A 27,865-nucleotide genomic window follows, 5' to 3' on the forward strand; every position below is an offset into this window, starting at 1 on the left:
ATATTTCATTTAATTCAATTTATCCAAAATATTATCACTTTGTCTACATGAGAAATGTCCAAACCTGTAGAGAATTAAAAAAAAAAACTTTATTGTTGAAAGTATGGTATATATGCCCCTTTTCCCCCATCGCCCTCCCCCGCCGCCACCGTAGAGAACTTTTATGAGTATTTGAGCCAAACTGATGACTTATGCCAGGGAGCAAGATCTCAAATGGTCCAGAGAGTAACAGTTTGGCAGCTTTTATGTGTTTGAAATTAAGGAAGGAATGTAAGGAAGGTTACGTGAAGGTGGGAGGAAGCAATTTGGGAATGGGGTTACAGAATAGTTAAGATTATGTGCGGTCTGGAGGGGTCTGACATGGGGCATTTCAAAGGTGTGTTAACCTAGAAGGATAGAAACAATGGACAGGGCTTGCCTAAGGCAAAGATAAGCCTTTTAGTAAAGAAGTTGTATGCCTGGGGTGTGACTACCCACCATCACCTATCAGTTAGGAATTTATGCTCAGATCACCTCTTTTTTTAAGTTCACAACTTTAACCCACAGTCAATGCAAAGATATCAGTGAGATCATTTACATACTTTTTTGGTCCTAAGTCTTACAGCACATCTCAATTTACACTAGGAGCTCCGAGGGCACATTGACTGGTGGCTGCCATACTGGGGAGCCCAGATTTGGGGCCTTCCCTTCTGTGACTGTGGCCATCCAGAGACCTGTTTATTGCTGTATCCTAGTGCCTGGCACATAATGAGGCCCAGTGATCTGCACCTGTGAGCTGGGGTGCAGATCTCCTGGAGACTCCTGGAACTGTGGTGAAGGTTAAATGAAATGAGGTATGTTAAGTACCAGCTCAGTGACTGTTGTTACTGTTCTTACTTCTCAAAGTCAATCGAAGGGCATCCGGCCCCAACTTGCTTCCTGTTTTCCTCTTGAGAGCGCTTCTCTAAAGTTACAAACGAAAGGTTAGATTCCTGAGTTAGCAGAGCCCTCGGCCCGGGGCCACCAAACAAAAGAGCGGGAACCTCCATCCACGCCCTTGTTTTCTTTGCCCCTTGACAGCTGGAGGCCCCACCCACCCCAGCCCAGACAGCCTCCCGGCGGAACTACAGCCCCCATGATGCAGCGGGAGTCCCGAGGCTTGCGTCATCGGCGTGGGACGCCCGGGCGGTGAAGGAGCGCGCTGAGATGCCTCTCCAGGCGCTGAGCAGGCGCACCCCTGACCCCTAAAGAGTGGTGGGGCCCAATCAGTTGAGCTTGGAGTCCAACGACTCACCCGGGCCAGAGCGGCCAACCTGCGGCGCTGGTGTCACGCGCGTCCTCCCTACTCCTCCCGCCTCCCCTCGGGCTGGCGCTTGCTGGTGACGTTGGGGGCCTGATGGCCGCCGTGAGGCCGGGAAGGTGAAGGTGAGAGGGCGAGCGCGCCGGGTGGTGGGGACGGGTGGGTCCGGCCCCGCTCGGCGAGTCTTGAGCAGCCCGGGGGGGAATCTTTGGGGCCCTGAGGTGGGATGCTGGGGGCCCGGAGGGTCCAGATCCAGGCGGGCGGGCAGGCGTCCCCACGCCCTGGTCTCGCCGCCGGGCCCGCCTTGGCCCTGCGGAGAGGGGCGGGACTCGGGGTGGGGTCCCCTGACACGCCTCGTCACCCCAGGCTTCCCGGCCACATTTCACCCCCCTGCCCGGTCTCCTCCTCATACCCAGCCCTTCACATTAGCCAGCATTTACTCAGCACGTGAGCAGAGCCCACGATCTTCAGCGTAGCGCCCCGCGCTGCCCTCCCTGCCTTCCTTTGGGCACTTCCTACCCCCTCATACGGTTGTCTATTTACTTGTTTGACTTCAAACCCGACGGCAAGACCCTTGAGGGCAGGGTCTGTTTTTTTTACCCATCCCTAACGCTAGGCCTGGCACACACAAAGAAGGCACCCAGAAAATGCCGACTAACGAGCTGTTTGGGTGCAGGAAGCCAAAACCTGCCCATTCCCCTCTCGTAATCCTTCACTGCCCTATTTCTTTAATTTCTCTCTCTCTCTCTTTCCCTCCTCCCAGAGAGGGCTCTGATGATCGCCCTTCTCACATAATTGAAGACAAGTGAGCTTTGGAGTGAAAGGGAGGTGGCGTCTGAGTTCTCAGCGTGGCCACTCCACTCGCAGTCTGTACATCTGTTAAGTTTCCCGAGCCTCTGCACCATAGAGTTGAGAATGAAGGAGGTCACTTGACAGCATCTGGCACACATAGGTTTTCACTAAGTCCCACTTCTGCGCCTCATCCCTGCCCTCCTACCTCCAGTCCTCAGTTCCATGCCCTCAAGCCCTGTCCTCGTCCTGCTTCCTCCTCCGCTCCTCTCCCCACTCTGGATTTGCCTCTACCAGCGCCCCTCCTTCTCCCCAGCACATGGCTGACCATCAGGCCATCGCACGACTGAATGTGTGTTTGTACACACCCAGGATTGGCCCCACACCTGCGTGTTGTGTTTTTCCTTGGGGCACTTCCCATTGTCACCCCGTGCCCCAGTGAGTAAGCAAGCTTCCCTCAATGAGTCAGCTTCCCTCAGGGATGAGTTGGTTGAGCTTTATACCCGATTAGACATGCTTTGCGTACCAGTTTTTTGTTTTGTTTTCCCCCTGTCTGTTGACATGTCCCCTTTTCTTTCCAAAGTTGGAATTGGTGGAGTTAACACAACCAGTAGCCAACTTCAATCTGAGACAGGACCCAGGAGAACTGAAATACCTTTGGTCTTTTTGGCCCGGCCATGCCCATGATGCCCACCCTGTGAAGGTCTTTCACCATCTAAAAAGTAAGTGGTGGCTGGGACTTGTGGCGCTCTGCGTCTGGGGGAAGGGAAAGGGATGGCTCCGTTAGCCATCCCGTGGCAAGTCTCTGGAGTGGGTCATCTTTGCGCGGAGCTGGAGTTCCCCAACCCGGGTTGAAAAACTTATCTCCTTTCTGTTTCCATGGAGGATTTCTCTGGTTGCGGGGAGACCCTGTTCAGAGGTTGACAGTTCAGGAAGTAGCTGGGATCTCTGGGCTCTCCGAGGAATTAGTCTTCCTGGCTTGTGCTCTGCTGTGCTGGCTCCGCCCTCCCGCTCTCTGCCCAGCAGAGATTGGCTCCTTATCACACGCTTCTAAGAGTCAGCTCTGCCCACTTTGCCCGCGTATACTCTTCTGTTTCAGTTTCTCAGCTTCTCCTCTGTTTTCAGTTGTGCCAGCAGACGACCCGTGGATCCATTTTCTTTTCCCTGCTAGGAGTTGCTCTACATAAATCTGGGTAAGGAGGTGGTGTGGATCCAGGGACTGTGCTTGGGATCCAGACATACCTTGCAGTGAATTTTGCTACTGCTCTCCCTACACCCAAGACACCTAATACTTCTCTACTAATGGCCTAAGTTGAGGCAAAGCTTTCTATTACCATGGAGTGCTAATAGTTTCAGATTGGAATTTGGTTTGGTTCTGGTCTAGGTTAATATTAATAACAATCTTTGTGTGTGTGTGTGTGTGTGTGTGTGTGTGTGTTGATTTAAGAGAGAGGAGAGAGAAACATAAATTGGTTGCCTCCTGTACGCACCCGACTGGGGGTCGAACCTACAACCTGGGTATGTCCCCTGGGTGTGTCCCCGAACCCGAGACCTTTCCGTGTACGAGGTGACGCTCCAACCAACTGAACTACCTGGCCAAGGCAATAACAGTCTCTTAATATTGTTCCCCTAGCAGTTCTTTGGGGTGGGAGTGGGGGACTATCAGGATGAACGAGATTTTTCCCAACGTGTGATCAGGATTAAAAGAACTGTTACATAGAAGAAGGGTTTCTTCAGACAAATTTGTGAAAGGCTGCATTAAGTACAGTTAAACTAGTGTCTTTACAACAGGCCTTGCTGCCCAAAGTCTCTATTGCGCTCATGTGCTCCGGGGGAGGGGTCTGAGGCATATAGTGGAACAGGGGTGCACTAGCGTGCTGTGGGCCACGCTTGGGAAGTGCTTTCGTAAACACTCTGAAACCATGACCTCAGGATGCTTTGCAGCAGTCACATCTGCAAGCATAGTGGATAGCTGAGCCTGGGGATGGCCCCCTGCCTGCGGTGAGCCCTGCGGTGAAGTAGGGACTATCAGGGCTTTCCAGAGGGACAGGAACCCAGCGCCTCCCACTTCCTGGAAGGCTGGGAAGCCAGCAGGCAAAGCCCAGGATAGTAGGGGCCCTATCTTGGCTTGTGTGCGTGTATTCTGCAACTTTGGTCCGTTGGTGTGCCTATGCGTGTTTAGCTGGCTCTTTGGGAGGATTCAATCCTGGAATCTGAAAGGATTGTTCCACTCTTGCCTCACTGAGCTCCAAATACTAAGAAACAGATGCTTAGTCAAAAGCTGCTTTTTAAGAAAAAAGTGGATGTGGGTGTTCCAGGGATGGAAGGGTAAGAAGATGCTGCCCATGAAGGGCAGTCTCTCACTCAAACCATGTTTCTCACAGTTGTGGAGGAGGAAGTAGAAATGGAAATAGGTCACTGCTCTGTGTCAGAGATTGGCTTTCTAGAAGCTCATAGATTAGACAGGGAGACAGAGTGAGGCAAAAAAAACAAAACGTCAGGTAAGGTGGTATGTCCTCCATGGAGACATCAGGGGAGCTTCGTGGAGGGGGTGACACTAGAGTTGGGTCTAGAAGGTCAGTAGGAGTCAAATGGGTGAAAAAGGAAAGAGGATTCCAGGCTGAAAGCAGCATGTGCAACACAAATGGAATCTCAGCTTGGGAATTAGCAGAGCCAGAGACATCAGAGTTTGAAGGGGTTGGAGGTTCTACGTGAGCGGTTCCACGTGAGCCATGTGGGGTGTGGGCATGCAGCTGCAGGTTGGGGAATGGGGAAAGCAGTCAGCTCCTGGACAAGCTGAAGTCCCAGTAGACCTTGTAATGTCAAAGAAACACTAAACTTTTACTAGCGTGCATGCCTTTGAATCTTGCACTTACTGGACACTAACACCTTTCATTTCATGTCCTTTGGGCTTGCAAACAATGACCAGAACTTTAAAGCACTTGCTTCTAAAAGCCATGCGGCCCTAGCCGGTTTGTGTCAGTGGATAGAGCGTCAGCTGTGTGTACTGAGAGGTCCCTGGTTCGATTCCGGTCAAGGGCACATGCCCAGGTTGCGGGCTCGAGCCCCAGTAGGAGGTGTGCAGGAGGCAGCCAATCAGTGCTTCTCTCATCATTGATGTTTCTATCTCTCTCCTCTCTTCCTCTCTGAAATCAATAAAAATATATAAAATAAGTAAGTAAATAAATAAAAGCCCCATGGATCTCAGGGAACTTGCTGCCTGGAAGCAAGTCAACTTCTGGGTCTGAGCAGACCTGCTTACTTCATCCTCATGGAACAGGTGGGGGAGCTGTGGGTGTGTTGTGGCGTTGCCTCTGCCCTTCCCTGGGGGCTGGGTGTTGTGATCTTGCTGGTAGAGTTTGTGGTTGCTATATAACATATAAAGTTACCTTTGAGCTTGTACTGCCATTCCTAGTCTTCTTAGTCTGTGGGTGTCACGCTTGTACATGTGACGAATCCGAGGCTTTGAGGATAAATAACTTGCTCAAGTTTATATAGCTCAGAAATAGACTGAGCACGATTTGTACCCAGCTGTGTGTCATTCCAGACTCTGTCATCTGCACGCTACATCACGCCCGTGTCAGGTATCCCTTTTCTTCTCCCCTCAGTGGTTTTCCTCTCTTACTTCTTGTCTCTCTAACAGTCTTACCTGCTGGGCCACAGTCAGCCTGGTTGCATGCTCTCTCCTTTTCTGCTTTGGAGGAGCCAGTGGTGTTTTCTTCCCAGTGTCCCTTTAAAAAAAAATTTTTTTTTTTTATTGATTTCAGAGAGGAAGGGGGAGAGAGAGAGAGAGAGAGAGATACAGATACATCAATGATGAGAGAGAATCATTGATCAGCTGACTCCTGCATGCTCCCCCACTGGGGATCAAGCCCGCAACCTGGGAATATGCCCTTGACCGGAATCGAACCTGGGACCCTTCAGCCCACAGGCCAACACTCTATCCACTGAGCCAAACCAGCTAGGGCCCAGTGTCCCTCCTCAGAGCACTGCTGTCTCTCTTATTTTTCTCCAAGGGTGCTGGACTAGAAGCTTTAAAAAAACACACACGTGTGTGTGTGTGTGTGTGTGTGTGTGTGTGTGTGTGTGTGTAATTGATTGCAGAGAAAAAGGGAGAGGGAGAGAGAGACAGAGACATCAATGATGAAAAAGAACCATTGGATAGAGCATCGGCCTGCGGACTCAAGGGTCCCAGGTTCGATTCCGGTCAAGGGCATGTACCTTGGTTGCGGGCACATCCCCTGTAGGGGGTGTGCAAGAGGCAGCTGATCGATGTTTCTAACTCTCTATTCCTCTCTGTAAAAAAATCAATAAAATATATATATAAAAAAAAAAGAAAAGAAAAAGAAAAAGAACCATTGACCGGCTGCCCCTTGCATGTCCCCCACTTGGGATCGAGCCCACAACCCCAGCATGTGCCCTGACCGGGAATTGAACCATGACCTCCTGGTTCATAGGTTGATGCTCAACCACTGAGCAACACTGGCCGGGCTTCTGTCTCTTATTACGCCCTTGACACGTGGCCTCCAAGCTAAGAAACTCTCTCCCGCAGTTGTGGTGTTTTACTGAGGAGGAAGGTAGAAATGGACATACAAGTCACTTCTATCTCCCCAGAAGTCATTAACAATGCAGAGTAATCCGTGGCTCTCGGCAAAACATGTTGGTTGCAATTTCCCTCTGGGTCTGTCTGTCTTTCTGCCCATTCTTTGGGATGGTTAGTTCCTAAGAGCCAGTTTTCAGGTATGCAAAATCTACTTTTTCTAGATATTTTGTTTCTCGGGAACTTTGACACCCTTTGGAAGTTTGTCATATATGTATGCTTACTCATGAGCAACGCCTTCTCCTTTCCCAGGTAGAGAGAATGATTGCTTGGCCTTGGCCAATGAGAGGCTGATGGCTCTGATTAGGCCTGCTAGAGAGGGAGTGGCGGACAGGAATTTGCTGGGTGTTGCGGAGGGTAGAGCCAGGCACACCCACATGGCTGTGGCACACACCAACTCATCCATGGAGGGGCTTTTTTCCCTTTGACTTCACAGGATCCCAGGGCTCTGCAGGTGGAGTAGCTCTGTGTGTAGCAGGATCTCTGAGCAACAGTCTGCTTTTGGGACCAGAGATTCCCAACCACATGAGGGTGCTACCTTCTTCTGCCGGTCTGTCTGCCCTTTTGACTTGAGCCAAATGTCTCTAGGGCTTTGGAGTGAGGTCTCGAGACCCCTAACATGTTATTGCTCTCTGGAAAAACCAGTCTATGAAGATGTGTGTGAGTGCGGGAGAGCAAGAGAGCCGCCCACACCGAAACAGGCCGTGCTGATAAATGCTAACAGTGCTTATCACAGGGACGTGGTGTCCGAGTAGGACTTCCAGCCCCGTAGAAATATTTACAGGAGTTTATTAGAGCCAGACTAAGGGCATGCTCGGAAGCAGGACTGAGGAAATGCTGACTGAGAATATGCTACGGGCATGCCCATTTTGCAGTTCCTTTCATGCATTGGGAATGAAAGGAAGGAACTAAGGGTGATTACGTGAAATCCATTGGTGGCAGACTAGGAGGCAGGGAAAGCAGAGCTGGAGAACCTCTGATTGGATGAAAAGTAAAATGGAGAGATGCATACTTCTTTTACACTGGTGTGTAAAAATAGTTAACCTTTAACATTTACAGTGAATAGAGGTGGCATAGAGTTAATAAGATATGTGTTCCCATGAGGGTGGCTATGTCTCTGAGGGGGTCTGAAAAAGAGCATTACTCTGATATTTCAGAAGTACCCAGATACCCAAGAACAGAAGGTTAAGGCAAAGATTAACGTTTTACTGAGGAGGATATAGGCCTGAGGTGTGACTGCCCACCATGACCTACCCAGTTAGGAATTTATCATCAGCTCATCCTGTGCTATTACTTCCGGCCACTGAGCTTGTCAGTTACTACATAGCTCCTTTGGGGTTTTTTTGCCTTTAGTTTCCACATTTCCTACTCTGCACACATTGATAATGAGGGAGACCAATACATGTTTTTAGGTAAAGTATAGACCTCTCCCTTGAGGATCTTCCTGCCTCTGTCCCCCCAACCCCAAAACCAGAATCTGTTAAAATTAGGGCCGTTGGGACCCGGACAGCAGGGGAGAGGTAGTGGGAGTTTCTGACTTTGAGCATCACTTTGCTTTCGCTGCTTTCAGTATTCAGTGCTGTTTCTCAGGTGGTTGATGTGATTTCTGTCACGCTTTTCTGCCTCTCGATTCCTCCTCGTCTCTCTGAGGTGGGGAAGGCGGGGCTGTCACTGTTCAACAGGCGAGGAACGGCCAGTGCTAGGCCTGAATTCGGGCCCTGACTCCAGCGTCTGAGTGCCCAGGCTCTGTGTCAGGGAGCCTGGCCCTAGTGTCCTGAGAAGTCTTGCTCATTCGTGAGATGTGGCTCCTACTTCCCCGGCCCTGCTCTGGTCCTGGAGCCCGTGTTCTCGATGGACCCTCGGCTGGTCCCCGCCCCCCTACAGCCCCTGCATACACCAGAGTAACGCCCAGCCGGTGTTCCCGGGCTCGCTGACAGTCTCTTCTCTTACAGCGCGATGTCCCTGTTCTTCCCTCGATGCAACTCCGTTGTCACAGTCAAGAAGGATAAGAGACACATGGCTGAGGTGAATGCTTCTCCCCTCAAGCACTTTGTCACTGCCAAGAAGAAGATCAATGGCATTTTTGAGCAGCTGGGGGCCTACATCCAAGAGAGTGCCACCTTCCTTGAAGGTGAGACGGGCACCTGCTGAGCCAGGCCCGCTCCTGTCAGTTTTGATATTTAGGGGGCAAGGTTTTGGGGTGGGCAGGAACAGCCCTGCTCCTGGGGGGCTCCTGCCCAGATGCGTTGTCACCTCCAGCAGCGCTCTGCTCGGAATGGTGTGGAGTTGGGTTCCAGGGAGATCGGCCAGGAAAACAAGGGACCTGTCATTTAAGAATTCCCTGTATACGACTTCATTTAATCACGAGGGGTAGGCGGATCTAATCCCCATCTGAAACACAAGCAGATGGAGGGGTGAGTTGCGTGATACTTTGTAAGTGACACGCGGGCTTTACCCAGGTGTTTTCCTTGGCCCAGTTCTGCTGCCATTCATACGGGGCTCTTTCTGGGTGTTTATTTCTGACCAGGGTGTTCTCTGATATTTTTAGACAACAGGACTATGATAGGAAACTTGCATCACTGGCACCTTTTTCATTAGTTACTGGTTGGAGCCCAACCTGGAGGCTCAGCAGAGAAGGGCTGGTTCCCAGGGTCCTGCTCAGTCTGAGTGTCCCTCCAGCCACTGACTTTCTCAGGCTCCCTCTAGAAGGCACATCCTGGCTCCAGGTCCTGGGATTGTCAGGAAAGATGCAGTAGCTGAGTCTTATCTGCCTTTGGTCTCCCCACTTATAAAAGCAGGGCTCAGGCGAGACCAGGGGTTTTCCGATTCTAGTCTGTGGAACCCTAGAGGTTCAGTGGAAATGCTCCAGGGACACGCTTGGCTTCTGCTTGGTTTACATGTCAGCTGCTACTTAAAGGAAAGGAAACATGTCCAGTACTATGGTCTGAATGTTTGTGTCCCCCCAGATTCACATGTTGGACTCCTAAGGCCCATGTGATGGTGTTAGGAGGTGGGGCCTTTGGGAGGTGATTAGGTCATGAGGAGGGTGGAGCCCTCACGAATGAGGTTTGTGCTCTTATAAAAGAGACCCCCACGAAGCTCTAGCCCCTTCCACCAGGTAAGGGTACAAGAAGTCGGAACTGGAAGAGGGCCCTCACCCACCAGCTGGCATCCTGATCAATACATTTCTGTTGTGTGTGAGGCACACAGTCAGTACTGTGTTACAGCAGCCTGAGCGGACTGAGACAGAGTGGACTATCTATGCCCTGCCCTTAGCATGGGGCCTGATGCAAGAGAAAGTATTTCCTAAATATTTGTTAAACTTCAAAATCTGAATTTTAACGTTATAAGGTTGGTTGTTAAAATTATTCCTGTTCATGACCTGCTTACTTAGCAGTATGTCTGGTGTGCCTGGCAGTGGGCATGCAGGGATGGGGTAGACCAGGCCTCTGTCCTCCTAGAGCCCAGACTATAACCCTCTGAGTCACTTACTCAGGTGGTGCTATGGGCAAACAGGTGCTTAATGAAGGTTTTTATGAGATGGCATCAGGAGTGGTGTTTCGATGTCTTTCTTTTTTTTGGTGAAAATATGAGGCCTCTCCTGTTGGTGGACTGGAAGGGAAAGAGCTGGAGAGCCTGAGATGTGTTGGGATTGCCCTGGCTGGGGGAGGGGAGAGTAACTGCTTTAGGACTGAGAGTTTGTTGGCCTACTGGCTGTCTCTTTTAAATGTAGCTTTGAAAAGTGGTCAGAATTGTGCCTGGCATGTAGTGAGAACTTAGTATTGTTAAGTACTAAACATGAAAGTAAATGATGACAGTTAATATTTGAGTATCCATCATGCACTAGCCACCATTTTTAGCGCTTTTTGTGCTTTAATTCATTTAATCCTTCAGTAGTCATATGAGGTAGGGACTGTTACCTGCATTTTAAGGGTGAGGAAACTAAGACCCAGAAAGGTCCATTTGCTTGAGGCCACAAAGCTAGGAAGAGGCGAGACCAGCACGTCCTTGCCTGCACTGGGACCAGATAGTGGCTGAGGTAGTCCGGCCCCGGGAGCCGTGTTCGTCACTGCGCACTGCGGCCCACAGCAGGGAATCGGGACCTCAGCCCAGCAGCAGGGAGCCGCCTCGGTGGCCTCTGTTCCTCCCAGACGTGACAGTGGAACTCCTTAGAGCAGGTGCTGACCCATTTCCACTCCCCTCCTCCAGACACCTACAGGAATGCAGAACTGGACCCCGTTACGACAGAAGAACAGGTTCTGGACGTCAAAGGTTACTTGTCCAAAGTGCGGGGCATCAGCGAGGTGCTGGCCCGGCGGCACATGAAAGTGGCTTTCTTTGGCCGGTGAGTTCTTGCAGCCCTCACTCCTTTTTCCTTCTGGGCTGGGAGGGAGGGAGGGGGTGAGGGAGACACTTTGTGCAGGACCACAGGCTGAGCACCCCAAGGTCCTGGGGGCACGGTAGGCAAGAGTGCTGCAGCAGGCTGCCCTGTAGCAGCGGTTACCAGCTGGGCGGACGTGGCGGGGCCTCAGGTGTGAGGAGGAGCACAGTGGGAGAAGAGCAGCAAACGGCCTTTTGAGGAAACCGGGGACATTGGGGCCACTCAGCTGAGGTCACTGAGACTGAGGGTGTCAGTGGTTTCAAGTCTCCATCAGTGATGCTGAGAGGCTTGCGGTCAGGGCAGGCCTGTTTAAGGACATAAGCGACATCGTGCTGACTCCACACCGTGTGAGTGCCTTGCATGTTGGTTTGCAGTGATGAGCCAGGAGCACCTCACAGGACAGGACAGGCGTCTGACCGTCCATTTCCATAAACTCCGATTGCCCGCTCTGCCTGTCTGGGCACTGCTGTCACTGCGGAGAACAAGGCCTCGGGCTTCCAGGCCGGTAACTTCATTGCGAAAGCCCAAAATGCAGATGTGGTGGCCTCACTGACAGCCAGTGTCTCCGTCCCACAGGACGAGCAATGGGAAGAGCACCGTGATCAATGCCATGCTCTGGGACAAGGTTCTGCCCTCCGGGATCGGCCACACCACCAATTGCTTCCTGCGGGTGGAGGGCACAGATGGCCATGAGGCCTTCCTCCTCACGGAGGGCTCCGAGGAGAAGAGGAGCATCAAGGTGCGGTGCTGTGCGGGACTGGGGGCAGGGCCGCAGCCCTGGGCATCCTGGGGGGTGAATCTGGGCTTAGACCAACTAGCAAAATAGGAGTAAGGGCGCCCTAGGAGAGGGTGGTGCCCTGCTGATGGGGTGTGGAACCCTGTTCCCTGGCTCTTTAGGAGGAGAGCTGTTTCAGGGAGGGCTGGAACCGGGAGCACCAGGAATGAGGAGCCTGCAGGTCCTTGCACGTTACCCAGCAGGCCATCTGGCTTTTCTCTTGACCTGAAGAGAGTACATGCCTTGTTCTACTCGGGGAAGTTTCCAGAGAGCGATTCCTGCATTTGCTTGGGGGGTTCTGACATACCAGCTAGGAGCTTGTACATTTAATTTTCCTGAGAGCCAGTCGCATTCTTGTGTGGGGCCAGATGCTCATTTTGGTTCATAAAGACTTACTACAGAGCACGGCCAGCTTTAGCGCAGTGTCTGAGGAAGAAGCTTGAGAGGGGAGTGAAGAATAGCTGGTTCTCCTGGCAATTCCCGCTCTGGACTTTAATGTGTGCAATGAAGGGAAAGGGGAAGCAAAGTGGCCAGCAGTCTCAGGCCACTGTGCCATGCCGGGCAGCACAGGCAGTCTGCCCGGTGGCAGCAGTTACCAGCTGGGCCTGAGCCCTGAACGTCCCTCCCCTCCACCCATCAGACTGTGAACCAGCTGGCGCATGCCCTCCACCAGGATGAGCAGCTGCATGCCGGCAGCCTGGTGAGTGTGATGTGGCCCAACTCCAAGTGCCCGCTGCTGAAGGATGACCTCGTGCTGATGGACAGGTAAGAGGGAAGGTGCCTGCGTAGGAGGTCCAAACCTAGAGGGCCAGGAGTCCCATTTCTGGGTCATCCAAGCCAATGTCCCCTGGGCCCTGTCCTTGCTCTGCTTATGTATTGGCTCTACCAAATCCCCCTGCCTCTTGGATTTCCTCCGGGGTCTGGTTATGGTACCTATTGGCATCAGTGCCCTGAAGATGTGCCAGTGATGGCCTGTGAGGAGGGATGGGAGGGGTGGCCAAAGCCTCCACCCGATGTTAGTACGTGTGTGGGGGGGTGGGGTCCGTGTTGTACTTTATTTCTGGGGAAGGAGCACTTTATTTTGCTCCTGCTTTGTGGGCAGGTTGCAACTATATCAAGAAATATGGTACTATAGTGCTTATTGGACTTTCATGAATATAACACCACCTTTTTAAAAAAATTTTTTTATTATCTTTTAATATATTTTTTTATTGATTTTTACAGAGAGGAAGGGAGAGGGATAGAGAGTTAGAAACATCTATGAGAGAGAAACATTGATCAGCTGCCTCCTGCACACCCTCCTACTGGGGATGAGCCAGCAACCAAGGTACATGCCCTTGACCAGAATTGAACCTGGGACCCTTCAGTCCGCAGGCCGACGCTCTATCTACTGAGCCAAACCGGTTAGGGCACTTCACCTTTTTTATTATTATTAATTTGAGAGAGAGAGAGAGAGAGAAACATCAATTGTTTCCACTTATTTATACATTCATTGGTTTGTTCTTATGTGTGCCCTGACCGACGAACCCACAACCCTGGTGTATTGTGGTGACGCTCTAACCAGCTGAGCTACGTGGCCAGGGCAGCAGGTCACCTTAATTGTTTATCTCCGAGTAAAATTATAAATCATTATGTTTTTGTAAAAGCGATAGATGCACGTGGCAGGAAGCACATTCGGATTACCTGGAGTGTTATGAGATGAAAAGTAAAAATCCCTTCAGTAAGGGACGGCATTTTACTCCTCTCTTTAGCTGTCTCTCCCTTGCTTGGCTGCCTCAGGTCTGCCAGAGCAGGAAGAACAGGACCCATGGTCTGTGTGCCTGATATTGGTTTAACCCTGTCACCTCTAGCCCTGGCATCGATGTCACCACAGAGCTGGACAGCTGGATTGACAAGTTTTGCCTGGATGCTGATGTGTTTGTGCTGGTGGCCAACTCGGAGTCTACTCTGATGCAGACGGTAACCCCTCCTCCGCCTTTCCCACGCTCCCAGGGCCTTGGCTGGCTGGGCCCCTCCTCCACTGAGGTCTTTCCCTCTCGTGCAGGAAAAGCAATTCTTCCACAAGGTGAGCGAGCGCCTGTCCCGCCCCAACATCTTCATTCTGAACAACCGCTGGGATGCATCCGCCTCGGAGCCCGAGTACATGGAGGAGGTTGGTGCCTCTTTATTCAGCAGTTTGGGGACTGCCACCCCACATGTGTACGTACCCAGGGCCCCTTCGTGCACTCCCAGGCTGCATCAGGTTCACGCCTTTCCTAAAGGGGTTTCATCACCACAGATTTCCCAAGTGTTCCCTCGGGTCACTGAGGGGTCTTCTGCCGCCTTTAAACACTCTCTTCACCTCCCAGTCACTTTCCCAGATCCCTCCACCCTTCAGAGGTTTTCATCCGGGTCTGCAGAGCGTCCCCAGCACATTAGCTGAGCCTTGTTTGGGGCCTGTGCTCACTTTGGTTCATAAAGGATTAATCATCGTAGGACCAGCTCAGCTCTAGGAAGATACCTAGAAAGGAGGCTTAAAAGAGGGGCGAAGAATAACTGGTTCATGTGTGAGATGAAAGAAACAGGAGTCACAGATTGGTAATAAGGGATGAAAAAGTGTGCAGTCAGCAGGTTGACATTGGGCAGTGTGTCTTTGGCAAATTCCTCACCTGTGAGGTGGATGCAATAGAATTACAACAGGATGAAATCTCTCAACATTGAGATGGGCACGCGGCAGGTGGCCCCAAGAGGCTGTTGGCATTTGAAAGTTCTAGTAGTAGAACCCTAGACTTCAGAGCTAGACAGGATTGTATGGGGGTGCCCAGTCATTTCATAGATAAGGCCTTGGAGGACTCGGCTTGTCAGCATAGAGCCCAGGTGGAGGTTTCTCAACTCCCGGTTCCTTTCATTCTGGGGCACGAAAGTGAGACACTGGTTAGGCCCTCACAAGAGGCAGCTTGAGGCATGTGTTAGCATTTCTGCTTATCTACACTAATAAAAGAGTAAGATGCAAATTGACCGTACCTTCGCGACACCCACCAGCCAAACAGGAGTGAGTATGCAAATAATGTAACGAAGATGGCAGGTCAATTTACATATGCAGGCGCTAAGCAGCCGGGGGTGAGGCGTTCCGCACCACTCCAGCTGCTTCAGGCCTCTGGGCAGCGTGGGAAGGTGGAAAGGCGGCTCCAGCCCGAGCGAAGGCGGTGCCGGCAGCCAGGGGAAGGAAGGCCCGGCATCGGGCCTCTAGTATATACATAAAACACCTTTGGCAGGCCATCCCCTAAGAAACTCCCGTGGCCACATTGCTTCTGAGGAGCGTGGTGACTGGAGAGCAGAAATGGTGGGAGATGGTTCACCTGCCCCACCTGGTCACATTCACCCCTCTGCTTGGGCTCCAGGTGCGGCGGCAGCACATGGAGCGTTGCACCAGCTTCCTGGTGGATGAGCTGGGCGTGGTGGATCGAGGCCAGGCTGGAGACCGCATCTTCTTTGTGTCTGCCAAGGAGGCGCTCAACGCCAGGATCCAGAAGGCCCAGGGCATGCCCGAAGGAGGTGACAGTGAGACCCACTCCCTCCTTTTCGCTAATGTTTGAGACGTTTGGTCTCATGCTCCCAGCCAACAAAAAATAGTTCTGAGAAGGATGTGGTGAGAAGAGCCTGAGTAAGAAGCCCTTTGCTCCCCCCAGTGTTTAGCCAACTGTCGCATTGGCGTGGCTTTGTGGGTTTTCACTTGCCTCCCCTGCGCAGTTATTTCCAGACTAACATGCAGTTCTCCTAGGGGGCGCTCTTGCAGAAGGCTTTCAAGTGAGGATGCTTGAGTTTCAGAATTTTGAGAGGAGGTTTGAGGTGAGTCCTTTGATTCTGGTCTCTGGTGCTTCTGGCTTCCCAGCGGTCACCGGCCATGTCCCGGGCAGTGACACCAGAGCCTGGCCCTGGCTGGTGGCCATGTGGCCTCCTCAGCACCTCTTGTCTGTTTCCAGGAGTGCATCTCGCAGTCCGCAGTGAAGACCAAATTCGAGCAGCACACGGTCCGGGCCAAGCAGATTGCGGAGGCAGTTCGCCTCATCATGGACTCTCTGCACATCGCGGCTCAGGAGCAGCGGTAAGGACCCGGGAGCTCGGGCAGGCCTGGGGAAGAGGGGATGCTGGGAAGTGACCGCCGCACCCGCTGCCTGGGATGATGGGCCCAGGGGCAGAGCCCTGCCAGCAGAGCCGAGTCTCTGTGTTCCCATGCAGGTGCCCTTCCCCACCCACCAGGCCTCACAGATGTACCTGGAGCAGCCTGGTGAGGGGACCGTTGGGGGCTGTCCCACTGGGCCTGTGCAGCATGGGGCTCTGAAATGCCGCCTCACAAGCTCATGCTGGAGGCCTGGCCCACAGTCCCTGGGCACTACAGCCATGCTCAGAGCCCGAAGCGGGACACGTTTTAAAAAGAACCTTTTTTGGAGAGATGTTGAAATACAGGAAGGCACAACGGTTAAAGCACCTTGCTACCACCACACAGAATTGATAGTCAGTGTTTTCTTTGTATTATTTTTAAGTTAAAACACAGAAAAAAATGGAAGTACCTTTGGTTCTTCAGCCCCTTGACCCAGTGTCACTCTGCTCACCCCTCCAAGGCGACCATGATCATGAATCTGGTGTGTAGTCCTATGATCCATGTAAGAAGAACTTTTTGCGTAAACCCTGAAGAACATGTAGTATTGCTTTGTGTGTGCTCTGAACATACAGCCACAGCGTCATTCTGGGTACTGCGCAGTCTTTCTTTCACTCACCTCTCCTTTGCCTTCATCTGTGGGTACATGTGTCAGGAGCTGTGACTGTTAACTGCTAGAGAGTATGCCATGTGAATTGAGAATACCTCATTTTCCCATTGACTGCCTTTTTTTTTTTTTGGTTAATCCTCACCAGAGGATATTTTTCCATATTTTTTAAAAATATATTTTATTGACTTTTTTTTTTAGAGGAAGGGAGAGGGATAGAGAGTTAGAAACATTGATGAGAGAGAAACATCAATCAGCTGCCTCCTGCACACCCCCCCACTGGGGATGTGCCTGCAACCAAGGTACATGCCCTTGACCGGAATTGAACCTGGGACCCTTGAGTCCGCAGGCCGATGCTCTATCCACTGAGCCAAACCGGTTAGGGCTCCATTTTTTTTTTAGAGAGACTGAAAAGGAGGAGGAGGAGAGAGAGAGAGAGAGAGAGACATTGATGTGAGAGAGACACATCGATTGGTTGCCTCCTGAAAGGGGCCCCGACCAGGGCCAGGGATCGAGCCTGCAGCTGAGGTACATGCCCTTGACTGAATCAAAACAAGGATCCTTCATTGGCCGCAGGCTGATGCTCTATCCACTGAGCCAAACCGGCTAGGGGCCCAATGGCTGCTTTTCAGATTTTATTTTTTTGCTGTGGCAAACCATGCTGCAGGGGACACCATTTACAGGCCCCAGGCACATTCGTGCACTCCTTTCTGGGGTTAAATCTGGGAGGTAGGGCTGTTCACTTTAGGGTGCGTGCATTTTCAGTTTTACCCAGTTTTACTTGGTTGCTTTCTGAAACATTCAAGTCCAGTCCTAGTCCCGCCAGCGTATGTGCTGGAACTCCCGCGTCCTGCCCCTCACACTGCTTCGGACTGGGTGAGTTCTGCCAGGCTTCGCGGTAGAGAGGACCGCCTTCGTTCCCTGCGGAGTGGGGCGGAGTATTTTTCCCTGTTACTTGGCAGCACTTGTTCCAAACCCCCTGCAGGCACCTCCCTGCTGTCACCACCACATCTTCCTAAGGAAGACCTGAGAGAGAGTGGTTGGTGCCATCTCTCCCTCGTACCTGGGCAGGGAATGAGGACACACCTGTGTGTGAGTGAAACTGCCAAGGCCCCTGGCCTCGCGGCGGCCAGGACCTCAGCTGGGCCCACACAGGCTCTCCGGCAGCCCCTCTGGCTCCTCTGCTTGGTGGAGGGGGGCCTGGGTCTCGTAACCAGCCCTCTCTCTCAGGGTTTACTGCCTGGAAATGCGCGAGGAGCGGCAGGAGCGGCTGACATTTATTGACAAACAGTTGGAGCTCTTGGCACAAGACTACAAACTGCGGATCAAGCAGATTACGGAGGAAGTCGAAAGGCAGGTGAGAAACGGGTTCGGACTCAGAGCAGAGTCCAGGGTGGAAATGTGGAACAGCAGACCTCCTCATCCGAGAGCCTTCTCAGCCTCCAGAAGGAGCCTGTGGCCCTGACTGCAGCATGCAGAGCCTTCGGCGGGTTCACCCGTCCATTGTGTGCCCCCGGGCAGGTCACCTTCTCCAGATCTTAGATGAGCATTTGGTCAGCCAACCTCTCACGTTCCTTCTACCTCAAAAGCTTTAATTCCACCACAAGCAGAGGAAACGGCTGGCTTGGGGGGTGGGGGATGTGTGAATAGAAGGATATCGGAATCTGAGACTCTCTCAGATTCTCCCAGTGCAGATTTGGACACGTTCTTTCTCGATCCCTAACGTTTCCTTCTACAGGTGTCAACGGCGATGGCCGAGGAGATCAGGCGCCTCTCTGTGCTGGTGGACGAGTACCAGATGGATTTCCACCCTTCTCCCGTCGTCCTCAAGGTTTATAAAAATGTGAGTCATTAGCAGCCGTGCTCGCATTAAGCACCCCTTCATCCTTTTGGCTACTGGGTGGCATCTCCAAGCAGCCGTGATTCAGTCCCTGCTGGTCTGTCAGGACCCCTCAGCCGGGCGGACGGGACCAGGCCTCACTCAGCTCTCCCATGTCAGCTCCCAGGGCCCGGGCTGACCGGCCTCCTTGTCCTTGGGCTCCCAGGAGCAAGTCTGCCTGGGTGCTTCTTCCCTCAACCTCTCGTCTGGTTGCAGGAACTGCACCGCCACATAGAGGAAGGACTGGGCCGAAACATGTCGGACCGCTGCTCCACGGCCATCACGGGCTCCCTGCAGACCATGCAGCAGGACATGATCGGTGAGTGCAGGGAACGCAGCTCGGAGGCCAGGCCGCAGAGACGACTTTCCTATCTGTCACCTTTTATGATGAGTCAACTCGATGCCTTCAGGTTCTGGGTGATGTCATGAGTTCATTCCACACGTAGCCTCCGGAGCCGTCTTGTGTTACCACACGGGACCGTCACCGGCTGAGTGGCCTGCTCCCTAATCCACGTGAGGCATAGTGTTAGCAGGGGTAGAGCCCAGACCTGCACCCCTGGGAGAGCTGGCCCGCCCGCCCGAGTGTGGCACTCCCGGTCCCACAGCCCTCTCATCCGGGCCTGGTTTCTGGGCAGAACCATCAGCGTCCTTGGCCATAGCTGCGGGCTCGCGTTCCAAGCCTCGGCCCTGGTGTGGCACGTGGAGCTGAGGTGCTCTCCCGTTCTCTTCCTGACAGACGGCTTGAAACCCCTCCTCCCTGCGTCCGTGCGGAGTCAGATTGACATGCTGGTCCCTCGGCAGTGCTTCTCCCTCAGCTACGACCTGAACTGTGACAAGCTGTGTGCTGACTTTCAGGAGGACATCGAGTTCCATTTTTCTCTCGGGTGGACCATGCTGGTGAACAGGTTCCTGGGCCCCAAGAACAGCCGCCGGGCCTTGATGGGCTACAATGACCAGGCAAGCACAGCCCCTTGCCCTGGGCGTGCGGGAGGCCCACAGTCCCGGTGGTCCCACGTCCCAGCTGGCCATATCCTGAGCTCTGTTTGTGAAGTTGCAAATGCTAGCTGTATTTTTTTCTTTTGGTTCGTTATTTATTTTAATATATTTTTATTGATTTCAGAGAGTAAGGGAGAGGGAGAGATAGAAACATCAATGATGAGAGAGAATCATTGATCAGCTGCCTTCTACTTGCCCACTACTGGGAATCGAACCCGCAACCCAGGCGTGTGTGCCCTTGACCAGAATCAAACCTGGTACACTTCAGGCCACAGGCCAATGCTCTATCTAGGGCTGTATTTTTTTTTTCTAATGCATATTAAAGTAACCATTACTACTATTAAACTATATTAAATATTTTTAAGTAACCATTATAATAATACATAACTGAAATCTAAATGACATAAAATATCTCTCCATATGCCATTAGAAATATTTTTTTCTCACCCAAGGATATGTTTATTGATTTTAGAGAGAGGGGAAGGGAGAGCGAGAGAAACATCTATGTGAGAAGGAAACATCAGTGGCTTGCCTTCTGTGTGTGCCCTGACCGGGAACCAAACCTGCAGCCTTTTGATGTAAGGGATGATGCTCCAAACAACTGAGCCACCCGGCTGGGTCTCCATATTCCGTTTTGAAATTCAGATTTTACACCATCCCTCCGTATTGTACTTTAGTTGTTACATGTGCTGCTCTTGATACATATCCCACACTTGGGGATGCTGAAGCCTTCCCAGGTGGCCACGGCTCACATTTTGGGGTATCCCACAGTGCTCACTTGGGGCTAGCAGGTCTGTTATGAAGCTTAAATCCTCGTTGCAACTTGTGAAGCTCATTTCCCCCCTTTGGAAATTGTTTCAGGACCCCTAGCTTTGAGGGTCACTGAAGGTTTCATTGAATGAGCCCCATTTTTCTCCCCCCTCTCCTTGTTTCTCTCTTCAGGTTCAGCGTCCTGTCCCTCTGACGCCAGCCAACCCCAGCATGCCCCCTCTGCCTCAGGGCTCCCTCGCCCAAGAAGAACTCATGGTTTCCATGGTCACTGGCCTGGCCTCCCTGACGTCCAGGACCTCCATGGGCATCCTGGTTGTTGGAGGAGTGGTCAGTGACAAGCCCTGCTCGGGATGGGTGGGAGGTGGGAGGACAGGTGGCTGACTGAGGGGCACAGTCCTGGTGGTCCCTGCGTGGCACAGCTTGTTCACCTCCATCAGAGACTGGGAGCTCTCTTCACTGATCGGTGCCGAGCTGTGCAGCCTCAGCCCTTTAACATATATACTTATTGACCTATTTGTCTCGCTCAGCTGACATTTAGGGTAGCTCATTCCCATTTGACAGACAGGAAAGTCTGTGACTACCTTGCCAGGCTTTGGGCTCTGGCCCCGTCTGACTCTAAGGCTGTGTTCTTTCCCCTGTAGGGCTGATTGCATGGTGGGTAGAGAAGTGACCCATGAAATTGACAGGCCTGGGTTCTAGAGAGGTGGGTGTGACCAGGAGTTTCTCATTTGTAGGCAAGAAAACCAAGAGCAAAACTTGAAAGGGTTTAATACAAAAGAGACCAAGCATGACCTTGTCTCTCCATCTCTTGGTTTTATGGCCCTTTGCTTTCCACCCTAAGGCCTGAGATTGCAGGCTGCCTTCTTTTTAAAAATATATATTTTTATTGATTTCAGAGAGGAAGGGAGAGGGAGAGAGAGAGAGAAACATCAATGATGAGAGTGAATCATTGATTGGCTGCCTACTGCATGCCCCCTACTGGGGCTCGAGTCTGCAACCCGAGCATGTGCCCTTGACCAGAATCGAACCTGGGACCCTTCAGTCCACAGGCCGATGCTCTATCCACTGAGCCAAACCAGCTAGGGCTGCAGGCTGCCTTCTTGATAACTGGGGTCTCCTGTATTTCCTGATCCAAGAGACACTGCAGCCAGGATAACTTATACCTTGAATTTTTTTTTTTAACTTAACGTTTTTTAAAAAAAATTTTTTTTAAAATTTTTTTTTAGAGACAGAGGAAGGGAAAGGGAGAGAGAGAAAAAAACACACACATCGATATGATAGGGAAACTTGGATCGGCAGCCTCCTGCATGCCCCCTACTGAGGATTGAGCCCACAACCTGACCATGTGCCCTGACTGGGAATCTAACCAGCAACCTTTCAGGACAACGCTCAACCAAATGAGCCACACTGTCCACTGCTCTTTCTTTTTTTATTTATTTATTGATTTTAAGAGCACGTGCGCAAGAGAGAAACATTGATTTGTTCCACTTTTTTATGTATTGGTTGATTCTTGTATGTGCCCTGATTGGGGATCAAACCCACAGCCTTGGTGTATGGAATGACACTGCAACCAACTGAGCTACCCAGCCAGGGCTACCTTGAATTTTCTTGATGATGTGGGCGAATTGCTCTATTATGGACATTTGATTTGTAGAAACGGTGGCTGAATGTAACTAACAGAGTTGCCTTCCAACCTGTAAGACCAAGGTGAGACAGCCGAGGCCCCTCTCCCTCCGTCTGCAGAGGCACATGTTCTGGTTCTTTCACAGGGTGACCTGGCAGAGGGTCATTGGCCGAGACTCTGGCCCTTGATGGCTATGTGACCCTTTTACAACATCTCGTTTTACCCAAACAGCCTGTGAGTTGGTGAAGACCGTTATGCTGGTTTTGGGGGAAACGGGTGTACAGAAACACAGCCAGGATGGCAGGCAGCCCTGGAGCTCGATTTCCGGCTCCAAGCCCAGTGCTCTTTGAATGTAGCCACACTGCCTTGAAGCAGAGTGCTACAAACAGGACAAAAAGGAGCCGTCTGCGGAGGAACGAGGTGTGGGATGTGACTTGTCAGTGTTAGCAGAGCGTTTATCTTCAAGAATTCTGTGTGCCGCCCGGCTGGATGGCTCAGCTGGTTTAGCTCGTCCTGTGGACCAAAAGGTGCCAGTTCTGCTCCTAGTCAAGGCACATACCGAGGTTGTGGGTTCAGTCCGGGTCAGGGCACGTACGGAAGGCAACCAGTTTCTCTCATGTTGATATTTATCTTTCTCTCTTTCTCCTTTACTCTCTGTAAACAAGTCCTCAGGTGAGGATTAAAAAAGAAAAAATTCCGTGTGCCTGGATCTGTACCCCTACCCACTGTTTTGCATAATCATATGTGCAAACACCAAGTTTCCCTTATTTTATTTTATTTTTGGATAATCCTCACATGATATTTTTCCGTTGATTTTTAGAGAGAGTAGAAAGGAGGGGGAGAGACAGAGAGAATGAAACGTTGATGTGAGAAAGAAACATCGATTGGTTGCCTTCCACACACACCCTGACCGGGGCTGGGTATCGAGCCTGCAACCTAGGTACATACCCTTGACCAGAATCGAGCCCGGGACTCTTCAGTCCATAGGCCAGTGTTCCATCCACTGAGCCACACCGGCTAGGACCTTTATTTTAAACTGTAGCCGGTCCCTGCTCTTTGGGCCTCAGTGGGATTAAAGGACACGTTGAAAGAGGTGTTTTGAGTCGGGGCACAAAGGCTCCTTGACTGGGGCTCTGGGGAAAGTCCTGGCAGGGACGGGCTGGGAGGATGGAGGGTGGGAGCCTCAGCTGACAGTTGTGCCTCTGCAGGTGTGGAAGGCGGTGGGCTGGCGGCTCATCGCCCTGTCCTTTGGACTCTATGGCCTCCTCTATGTCTACGAGCGTCTGACCTGGACCACGAAGGCCAAGGAGAGGGCCTTCAAGCGCCAGTTTGTGGAGTATGCCAGCGAGAAGCTGCAGCTCATCATCAGCTACACCGGCTCCAACTGCAGCCACCAAGTCCAGCAGTGAGTGGCCGGCCGCCCTGAGCCAGCGCCAGCTCCCGCGGTTCAGGATGCCCTCTGGGTCCCCTTCTAACCTGGAAACCATTGGGTCCTGAGCACCATCTGACCCTGACCTTCAGCTGTGCGGTGCTACCTTGCAGCCGGGGATGGGGAGTAGCATCTCTCCAGGGATACCTGTGTCCTGGCCTGGGACCAAGTAAGAGTCTGGTTCCCCAAGGAAGGAGGACATGGAAAGATGAGGGACGTTACTTTAAAGGTTGCCTTAAAGGCTTGCATTTGGGATGCAGCTTTGAAGTTCTAAGGCACATGCTCATTCTTCATGGCACAACTCTGGTCAGGTGCGAGTGCATCGCTGCATCTGGTGGTGGGTGAATGCTAGCTGCCGTGTGGCAGGCCCTTTGCTAGGCATTTGCTCCTCCAACCCTTTAGAGGCAGGCATTTTTCTTGGCATTTGCTTTTTCGAAGTGGAGAAATGGAGACTCGAAGAGTAGTCACTTGTCCCCGGTCACTTGGCTGATTAGCAGCAGAGCCAAGATCTGAATCCTAGTCTCCAGCTCTGGATGCCCTGCACTCCTAGTTCTCTCACGGTGGTGACAGTGAGTGTGTGTGCTGGCTGTGAGGTGCGTGGACTCGGCACGGGGTAGGGAGGATTCTGCCAAACCAGGACTGGTGCAGGGCAGAGCTGCCAGCGGGTGATAGGCCTGGCGGCTGCCCTCCTCTGGGTGGGTTGGATTTAGTCACCAACTTCGTTCTATAAAACAGCCACTTTGCCCGGTTGATCCCGACTCTCCTCCTCAGGGAACTGTCTGGCACTTTTGCTCATTTGTGCCAGCAAGTGGATGTCACCCGGGAGAACCTGGAGCAGGAGATTGCTGCTATGAACCAGAAAATCGAGGTTCTGGTTTCACTTCAGAGCAAAGCCAAGCTGCTCAGGTGAGGAGGCCTGGGCGGGGAGGCGTGGGCTGTGGTGTGTGGTGTGAACACACATCTCCTGGTGGGGTTTAGCTTCTTCCCGTGTAAGACCTTTGCCCAGCACCTGGGATGCCAGGTGTGGTGCCAGCACTGTCCCCCGGCACCGGCAGTGATGGCTGTGGTGGCAGCAGAGGAACCAGGCGGTGTGGGGTGGGGCCGTAGGGTTACAGCTCACTGGCACCTTCTCAGCTGCAGCGTCCCGGGCACTTGACATGAGCTGCTCTGCTCAGCCTTCAGCATCCTTTTCTGTCCTTGACTGTCCACTGTGTGCTGCGGACACTGGGCTGGGCCCCCGCACGCATTTTAGTCCGTTTCTCTCTGAGCTCAGGAAAGGGGGGAAGCCAGCATTTTACCACAGGGAAGCTGATTAGGTAGCAGGTAGCTGGCAGAAGTCAGATGGGAGCCCAGATCTGCGCAGGGTCTGTCGAAACAGAGTTTGCTGGAGAGAATATTGATCTGAGGAGCCAGGGGTCCCGGGTTCTGGTCCAGGCACTCATGTTCCGGCCAATCACTGAGCTTTTGTGGGTTTCACTGTTTCCATCTGTAAATAGTCAGGTTTCATGACAGCCATAGAGCTGAATGTGTGTGCTCTGCACAAGTCCCCGGCCGCTCAGCCGGAGATAGCATCAGCTCACAGGGACCTTGTGCTTCCTGCCCCCGCCCCTGGGGGGCAGCACCCCGGGAGCTGCGTCTTCGGGCACAGGCTCCAACCCAGGGAAGTAGACTTCCCCTCCCCTGACTGTGTCCATGTGCCCTCCCACCCACCCCCGGGGCAGCCATTTTCCAGGGACACACTCATCCCCTGGGAACTAGCAGGTGCATGTGGGGAGTGTCTGCTGCTTGTCAGCCACTGGGGACAGGATGTACCTGAAACGGACAGGCAGGGAAGCAGAGTTCCCACCAGTTCAGGGGCTGGCCCGTGGTCCCAGGGTGAAGCAGACAACAGCTTGCAGCTGGGAAAGTCTCATTTTCCTCGTGTGTAAGAAGGGGGTTTTTGGAGGGCTTTGTGCCAAGAACAGGGCTTGGCATATAATGCTAATATTACCTATTATTATCAGCTATTACCGCTGCCAAATCATTTCTCTGCAGGAATAAAGGTGGTTGGATGGACAGTGAACTCAACATGTTCATGCACCAGTACCTGCAGCCCAGCAGATAGTGGGCAGCCCGGAGCCGGAGCCTGTGTGGAGAAGGCAGTGCTGCCAGCCGATGGGGCGCCTCCAGGGCTGCTCCTGCCTGGCCGCCGCCGTGAGAATGAAAGCACCAGTGTCTCACTGTTTTGAGCCCTTAAACACTAGTCGCTTTCCCCCCTCCTTCGCCTGCCGCTGCAGGGAGATTTCCCGGCTCACACCCTAGAGGAGACTTTAAACGACAGTGTGACACCGAGGAGTCAAGTCGAGTCTCTCTGCTTTGTCAGAGCCACTTGATTGAGCATCATTGGGTGCTTGGGAAGGTCCTGGCTCCCAGCCTCACCGCATGCCTGCTCGGAACCTTCCCACCCCTCCTCCAGCCCACACTGATGCCGGCCCAGCACACCTGCAGAAAGGGCCACTCTAGGGATGCTTGGACTTTCTTCCCAGATCGGATTGGCATGGTTCTGTCCCAGAAGGACTGTGGCTGGTGTCAGTTCGGTCCTTCAGCTTTTTCATGCTTTGTCTGTGCGCAGAGCTCTCAGACACGCGTTGATGGTGGGGCTCAGGACGCACGCCCTGGGTTTTGGGTGAGGTGGGCCTGTGCCCCGAGGGGGAGGAGGATGCCGCAGAGGCGATTGGATTGCAGTGGTGAGAATAGCTTAGGGGAGCTTGTGTGTGGAGGGCTGTGCCCTCCTGACGCCTGTGCTGTTGGAGGGGTGGCTGTTACCATGAGGAGGGGCGTGCCTCCCTGCTCTTCGTTGTCGACCTTGTTCTAGTTTCGGTCCTTGGCCTGCGTGGTCTGGTTTTATCATTAGTGAGAGGTGGTTTGGTCCAGATTGTTAAAGCATGTAGTAGAGGGAAAGATGGTGACAGGAAGGGGGCCTTGGCGGCAGGCTGGGGGGCGTGGGCCCCTTTCAGGACAGCTGGAGAAGGTGGAGTCGGGGCAGAGCTGGGCCCTCCGTTAGACCTCACTCTGAGGGCCCATGGGGTCTGAGAGTCACCCCACTAGCTTGATTGCATCCCCATTGTGCCCCTTAAGAGACATGTCCCACCTCCAGCTTGGCCCACCTGCCCCTGGCCGAGCACCCTCTGGGCTGGGTCTGTGCGGTGACGCTGCAGCTGGCCAAGGACTGTGGGAACCCTGGGCCCCGCCTCTGCACTCCCCATCCCCAGAGCCTCCCACCGACACACGTGGCCTCCTGTTCACTTCGAGACGTGTTTTTCACTGTTAGTGGTTAAAGTGGGGGCAGGTTCCTGTCTCCAGTGTGTTAACTGTCTGGGCAAGCCGCCTTCGGGGACAGCCTTTGCAGCGCAGGTCAAAGAACGTGCTAGAAAGAAGCAGCCCCTCTTCCAGCAAGAGGCAGGGCTTGTCCTGCCCTTTTGAGTCTACGTGCTCTGGTGTCAGGATGTGAGTTGATGGTCTCTGCACACGTGGGTGGCCACGCAGGGGCATCCCCTCCGGTCCCACTAGTCTTTCAAACCGCAGTCTGCACTGTCGTGTGGAACAAAGTGATGGGCTTCGCCGAAGGGCGTGCGGTGGGAGGGCTTGCTGAGTGTTCTGCAGGCCTGGACGGTGTCACCTCACAGCATGCCAGAGAATCAGTGTCCCACAATTCCAATGAGTTTTGTGCTTTGGGGGGAAATTATTTAATATAACTAAACATGAATTTTTTTTAACGTAGCCCCTGGGCAATGAATGAAATGTTGAACTTGTACGATAAGTAAAATGAAATACATACCACCGAGGGAGAGACTTTCTGAAGGAAGTGTGGCAAAGACACTTGAATTTAATGCTGCTGACTCTGTTCTCTGTGTTTATGTTTATTTGCTGGAGTGAGACATGCTTGACAGTGAGTTTTTTCTCTGATGTATTTAAGGTGATATATTTGCCTGAATTGCTCCTGTATCATTGCTGATAATATTGGAAATGAAAATAAAGCTAGTTGGGAACCCTTTGTGGGATCTTCTCAGTTTACTATTCTTCTGCAAACTCCCTCTGACATAACTGAGTCTGCAGGTTAGTATTTTTAAAAAAATATTTTACTGATTTTTTACAGAGAGGAAGGGAGAGGGAGAGAGAGTTAGATTGATGAGAGAGAAACCATCGATCAGCTGCCTCCTGCACAACCCCTGCTGGGGATGTGCCTGCAACCAATTCCTTGACTGAAATTGAACCTGGGACCCTTCAGTCCGCAGGCCAATGCTCTATCCACTGAGCCAAACCGGTTAGGGCTGCAGGTTAATATTTAAAATGACCTTGCCCTGGCCAGTGTGCACAGTGGTTGGAGCACCGACCCGAGCACCAAAGGTCAAGGGTTGGATTCCTGGTCAAGGGCACATACCTGGGTTGCAGGTTCGATCCCCATGAGGAGGCAACCAATTGATGTGTCTCTCTCCCTCTCCTCCTCCCTCCATTCTACTCTCTAAAAATCAATGAAAAAAATTCCCTTGGGTGAGGATTAACAAAAATAATCCTATCTAACAAAAGGGTAATATGCAAATTAACCGCCACTCCATCA

At 52.4% G+C, this 27,865-nt stretch overlaps 1 protein-coding gene and 1 long non-coding RNA gene across 5 annotated transcripts; one reads left to right on the forward strand and one right to left on the reverse strand.

The window, feature by feature from the left end:
- LOC129150163 (uncharacterized) lies at positions 1-1,339 on the reverse strand. Its single transcript, XR_008556889.1, has 3 exons — positions 1,274-1,339; positions 847-943; positions 1-64 (listed from the first exon to the last, which is right to left on the reverse strand). It is a non-coding gene; the product is annotated as an uncharacterized LOC129150163 (long non-coding RNA).
- On the forward strand, positions 1,340-27,301 carry MFN2 (mitofusin 2). 4 transcript variants are annotated; one of them, XM_054720453.1, is made up of 20 exons: positions 1,340-1,404; positions 2,652-2,790; positions 3,194-3,261; positions 8,621-8,799; positions 10,878-11,013; positions 11,626-11,788; positions 12,465-12,589; positions 13,675-13,783; positions 13,869-13,976; positions 15,205-15,358; positions 15,585-15,652; positions 15,787-15,908; positions 17,800-17,926; positions 18,308-18,412; positions 18,665-18,767; positions 19,185-19,405; positions 20,387-20,542; positions 23,048-23,244; positions 24,040-24,174; positions 25,303-27,301. In XM_054720453.1, exons 4-20 carry the CDS (start codon positions 8,625-8,627, stop codon positions 25,370-25,372), a joined length of 2,274 nt encoding a protein of 757 aa, XP_054576428.1. In that variant the 5' UTR covers positions 1,340-1,404; positions 2,652-2,790; positions 3,194-3,261; positions 8,621-8,624; the 3' UTR covers positions 25,373-27,301. The 4 variants fall into 4 exon arrangements, with proteins under 4 accessions (XP_054576428.1, XP_028016845.1, XP_054576427.1 ...); XM_054720452.1 differs by lacking the exon at positions 3,194-3,261 and adding an exon at positions 2,043-2,157 and having other exon boundaries at positions 1,344-1,404; XM_054720454.1 differs by lacking the exon at positions 3,194-3,261 and adding an exon at positions 2,043-2,084 and having other exon boundaries at positions 1,344-1,404.
- The last annotated feature ends 564 nt before the right edge of the window (positions 27,302-27,865 follow it).

This window comes from Eptesicus fuscus, chromosome 9 (assembly GCF_027574615.1).
Source record: "Eptesicus fuscus isolate TK198812 chromosome 9, DD_ASM_mEF_20220401, whole genome shotgun sequence".
In the NCBI taxonomy this organism is placed as follows: Eukaryota; Metazoa; Chordata; class Mammalia; order Chiroptera; family Vespertilionidae; genus Eptesicus; species Eptesicus fuscus.